Below are 5,391 nucleotides of genomic sequence, written 5' to 3' on the forward strand. Positions count from 1 at the left end.
AATTTGAAAACCAAATTGAAATGCACAGAAATTGATTTCCAATGACCAAATTCTAAGGCTTACAAAGTACATGGACCACAAACTAGGTTTACCCATGCCCAAAATACACAGATACCCCTTCCCCAAAATGATATCGTTTGTGGAAGGATATAAATACCCCCAATCGGCCATTCTCCTTCATTTTTTCCTTTCCTATCTCTCTAAGTAAGAGAAATAAAATTCTCCCTTCCCTCTCTCCAGAACCCTCTACCAGAGGGATAATCCACCATCGACCGCCGTGCTCCGACACCGACAACCACCCCGGTGGCCAGAATTCAGAAAATTACCCCGAATCAAAGCCCTTTTTTCCCCTGAACCTAGATCCACTTTCATTTTGTTCTAAAAGTCCCCCAAGCTCCCCAGATCTAAGAATACATTCGAACAGACGACGGTTTCCGGTGACGCGTGAAGGCTCTGACGAGTGTGGGTAAGCTTCTCAGTCTCTTCTCTTATTTTTCTATTGGTTGGTTGTCTTCATGTTGTTTCATGGTCGTGTTTTTTGTTCTTCATATCTCTCTTAGCCTTGCTCTTTGTTCGTGTCTGTGTCATTATCGTTCCTTTCTTCTTCGTTGTCCCCTTTTCTTCTCTTACAGGTAAGGGTTTATATAGCCCTTAGAGTGCCGTTCATAATGATGAACCCTTCAGTGAGTCACCGAAACTATGGTGGTGACTCACTCTAGGGATGATGATGTGCGATTATCTTGTTGGATGCATTAAATGCACCAAGATCTTCTGGATTCGTCTGGTGAGGCGGTGGTGGCGTGACAACTGCTGACTGGAGCACTTGGAGGCGGCGATGGTGAGCTCATCATCAACCTAAGGTGGCGACCGGAATAGCCCTAGGGTTGTAATGAAACCCTAGGGTTTCTATTGGCGAATCTGGCTCAGTCATCTCCATCTTGATCAAACGGTGGTGATGAGGAGGCGGCTGAAGATGTGTGAAAAAACCTAGAAGAGTTCGGGCCTGTTGGGTCGTCTGTAATCTGGGCCTAGATCAGGTTGGACTTCTCGGGTCTGGACCTCCAGTTTGTCTTCTCGAGTCTGGACCTTCGGGTTCTTGTAAATGGGCCTTCATATTTGCTTTGTAACTGGGGCTCCAGATTTGTCTTCAATTGGGCCCCGGTTTATTGTATTGGGCTTGTAACAATAATATAATTATTTAATAATAATAATAATAGTAAATAGGACAAAAACTAGTGTCTACAACTGTCATTATCGTCGTTGTCATTACCGCTGTCATGGTTGTCGCCATTATCACCGTTGATGTCATTGTCATTATCGTCGTTGTTGCAGTCATTATCTTCATCTCCCTTGTCATCGTTGTCATTGCCATCGTGTCATTGTTGTTGCCAATATTACAGTATCTTCATCGTCGGCATCCTCGTTACCACAGTCATCGCCATTACTGTCGTTGGTGTTGTCACCATCGTCGTAGCTGTCATCGTTGTTGCAGTCACCATCATTACAGTCGCTATGGTTACCACTATCGCTGTCATTACAAAGGTTGTCATCGTCGTTGTTGCAGTCATCATCATCGTCGTTGTTACAGACTTTGTCGTATTCGTTGTCACCGTCACCGTCATCGTCATCGTCATTGTCGTCTCTATCCATATGTGTCTTTTCGTCTCTACTACCATCGTTACCATAGTCATCATCGCCTCCATTGGCGTTGTTATCGTCGCCTTCAAAGATGTCGTAGCCATCGTCATCTTTTTCATCGCTGTTGTTGTTACTGTCACTATCGTCTCCATCATTGTCGTCATTACAGTCATCATCGTCGTCGTTATCTTTGTTGTCATCGCCTTCATCGACGTCGTAGCCATCATCGCCATTGTCACCATCCTTGTCGTCGATGTTATTGTTGTCATCACTATCGTCTCCATCATTGTTGTCATTGTCGTCATCATCGTCGTCGTCATCGCCATCACCATCTTCATAATCCCATCCATCGTTATTGTCATCGTCGTAGTGGTCGTTGTTGTTACAGTCATCGTCATCGTTGCAATCGCAACTGTCGTCATTGTTGCAGTATTTGTCGTTGTAGTAATCTTCGTCATTGTTGTCATTGTCGTCATCGTCGCCATCTTCGTCGTTTTTATCACCATCGTTGTCGTCGTCATCGCCGTTGTTTCCATCACTGTCATCTCTGTCGTCATCGTCGCCACCATCACTTTCGTTGTATTCGTCATCACCGTTGTTACCTTCGTCATCATCGTCATTGTTGTTGTCGCTACCATTATCGTTGTTACCGTCATTATCTTTACTGTCGTAACCACCGTCGCCATTGATGTCATCGTTGCTACTATCGCCGCCCTATTGTTGTCGTTGTCATTATTGATGTCACTATCGTTGTCGTTGTTATCGTCGTCGTCATTACCATCATTTTCGTTGTCTCCATCGTCATTGTTGTCATTGTCGTCACTGTTATTTTCTCTTTTTATCGTCCTCATCGTTGTCGTTACTGTTATCACTGTCATTGTTGTTATTATCGTCGTTTTCGTCACTGCCACAACAACAAGAACATCGACAACAACAACAGCGACAACATCAACAACATCAACAACAACAACAACAACGAAAAAAAATAGCAATGGCAGCAAAAACAACAACAGCAACGGTAACAAAAACAACAACAACAACGGTAACAAAAACAACAACGGCATGGATACATTTATTATTTGAATTTAAATACAATCATTTTAATATAATTTAAAAAAAATCATTTTAATACAATGTTATTCCCAGGTCTTATATTTTGTATCTCATATTGATCAAATATATAATTTTAGGAGATAAATGATACATGTAAAATTATATAAAATGAGGAAAATGATAAAATTATCAATAAAATGTTATTGATAGATTGGACAAAATTTTTTGGTAAGTGTAAAAATAGCGAATTAAGAAATATTTTTAAGGATGAACACATATATTAACAATACAAAATCTTTTGTATGAAGTGGGCATAAATAAATTTTTAGGGTGAGCATCAATAAAATAAATAACTAATCGAACAAAACTTGAAGGATAGAAATGTGTCCATCCTAAATAAAGTATGCATTCGTCATTGTATAAAACAGTGAAAATAAGAATAAAAAGTACAAATATTATTGTTTGTTGATTTTTATAATAAAATATTTTGAATGAGATAATTTTATAATCAAAATGATTAAATTTAGTGGACTGAGTAACTATTATTATTGTTGAAAAGGGGTTGAAACGATGATAATTATTATCGATTAATATTACATATTAAACACCTATTTTTAATTATGTTTTTAAAAATTAAATCGATTAGTTGTATTTTACAGGGAGTCGAAATTGCAAAACAAATTGGCCGGAAGCATTTCATGGAACATATAATATTAATCGAACCAATCCGGAAGCATTCCACATACAGACACATTCACAAAAGTTCACTCCTTTTGTACTCAATTCACTAGTTCTACTAACCATATCCTCCACCCTCCTGATATCTCAAACCAATCCGGCCCGCCACAGTGGGGTCTCGAAAGGGAAATACGCAGTCGGATTCGTGTGCACCATCGGTGCATCCGCTTTGTATGGATTGACGCTTTCTCTAACACAGCTCTCCTTCAAGAAGCTCCTAAAAGGAGCACGTTGAAAATTGTTATGTATTAGTCACTGGTTGTCACTTTCGCCGCCGTTGTGGGACTTTTTACCGTCGAAAAATGGAGAGGTTTGTCGATGGAGATGGCGGAGTTCGGACTCAGTAAGTTCTCGAACTTGCGTACCCTGATCGAGACGGTTATAGCTTCACAGTTTTTGATTGTGGGCACAACGGGATTGATTTTGGAAGTGTCTTCGCTCTTCTCCAATGCCATAAGTGTGTTGCAGTTATTCTAATTATGACTGTGTTGTTTTTCCATGACAAAATGGATGCAGTGAAGGTGATTCCCATGGTATTGGCGATATGGGGCTTTGTTTCATATGTCTACCAGTGTTATCTTGATAATAATAGTTACAAGAGTGAATATCTACGTGCAAGTGAAGTTTCCAAGAGTCCTTTACTAGAACGGGTGTGTTTGGTTGGGGGAATGTGAGATTCCCATGGGAATGGAATCTACATTCCCCGTTTGGTTGGTCGGGAATGTCATTCCGGTAATCTTATATTACCAATAGTGGATTTTTTGGGTATATTATCGGGAATGTCATATCTCTTTCCTTAGGCATTATTGGATTACTGACATTTTGGACTAAAATGTCCTTAAAATTATTATTTTTTCAAAAAATATCATTATTCTGTCATTGAATAATAAAAATTCTACGAAGGTTAAATTACAAATTTATCCTTAAACTATTTTAGATTTACAAAAAAGTCTAATTAAAATTTTATATGAAGTTCATGGGTTAAAATAAAATTTTACTCTTTCATTAAACCTTTTATATTTTCAATTTTGTAAAAAAAATTATATAAATTTTATGAATTTATTTTTTTAAAGAAAAATATAAATATTTTCCAACTTGTTAAAAAAACAAATATATAATAAGGACAATTTGGTCAAATATACATTTCAATAATCTTTTATTCCTTTAACCAAACAGTAATCTTACATTCCAGCTAAATCAACCAAATACAAAATACAACATTCCCAGTAATCCTATTCCCTGGTAATCTTTTATTCCCACTGGTAATCTTATATTCCGTGAACCAAACGCACCCGAAGAGATTAGTTAACAGAGAATGGGCTTCTATGGCACTACCCTAGGATGCGAACCCATCCACGAAAATTTCAAATTGTCGTATAATTTAAATATCTTATATTTTATATTGATAATTTAAATTTACATTCCTTAAAATTTTATGATTTTGTACTTTTAAAATTTTAATGTATATTTCTAAGTTCGTAGTCTCTAACATAAAACTGTGCATCCAATATTGTTTGAGTTTGTCATTTTTTCATCCAACCATCCTAAAAACATGTAAAACTATATGAGTTTTACACTGTGTAAGTGAATTCTAACTCATATATATGTGTATATGAGTTAGAATCCACTTACATAATGTAAAACTGTTTAAAATATTTTGATATTTCGATATAACAAATTAAGATAAATGAATTTTAAGATTTTCCAAAAAGATTTTCTAAGTATATTCGATATAATTATTCGAATATCAAAATATTACTCCAAATCTTTGAAATGTCATTTAATCCTTACTCAAGTGTAAAATTAAGTTTTAAAACTTAAAATAATTTCAAAACAATTTTACAAAATATTTCGAACCATTTCAAAGCCAAAAATTCCAGATTGCTCAGAGGGAATCAATTCCCCCTGAATGGTTTGGCTCCGAGAAAAACAGAATGCTCGGAGGGACCAATTACCCTAAGG

General features: G+C 36.9%; 1 protein-coding gene and 1 pseudogene across 1 annotated transcript; one reads left to right on the forward strand and one right to left on the reverse strand.

The window, feature by feature from the left end:
* Nucleotides 1-1,362: 1,362 nt before the first annotated feature.
* LOC120182449 (uncharacterized protein DDB_G0290685-like) lies at nucleotides 1,363-2,371 on the reverse strand. Its single transcript, XM_039187427.1, has 2 exons — nucleotides 2,343-2,371; nucleotides 1,363-2,269 (listed from the first exon to the last, which is right to left on the reverse strand). The coding sequence occupies exons 1-2, from the start codon at nucleotides 2,369-2,371 to the stop codon at nucleotides 1,363-1,365; spliced, it is 936 nt and encodes a 311-aa protein (XP_039043358.1).
* Nucleotides 2,372-2,376: 5 nt separating this feature from the next.
* Nucleotides 2,377-4,103, forward strand: LOC120182454 (annotated as a pseudogene).
* Nucleotides 4,104-5,391: the final 1,288 nt, after the last annotated feature.

Source organism: Hibiscus syriacus, unplaced genomic scaffold (assembly GCF_006381635.1).
Source record: "Hibiscus syriacus cultivar Baekdansim isolate YM2019G1 unplaced genomic scaffold, ASM638163v2 tig00112657_pilon, whole genome shotgun sequence".
Taxonomy (NCBI): domain Eukaryota; kingdom Viridiplantae; phylum Streptophyta; class Magnoliopsida; order Malvales; family Malvaceae; genus Hibiscus; species Hibiscus syriacus.

Excerpts from the sequence above, each read along its gene's own strand:
- LOC120182449 (XM_039187427.1), bottom strand. The coding sequence starts at position 2,371 with ATGACAACGACAACAATAGGGCGGCGATA. Across the intron at positions 2,270-2,342 it reads ACAACAATAGGGCGGCGATA|CGACAACAACAATGACGATG; the intron begins GTAGCAACGATG and ends CGATAATGGTAG.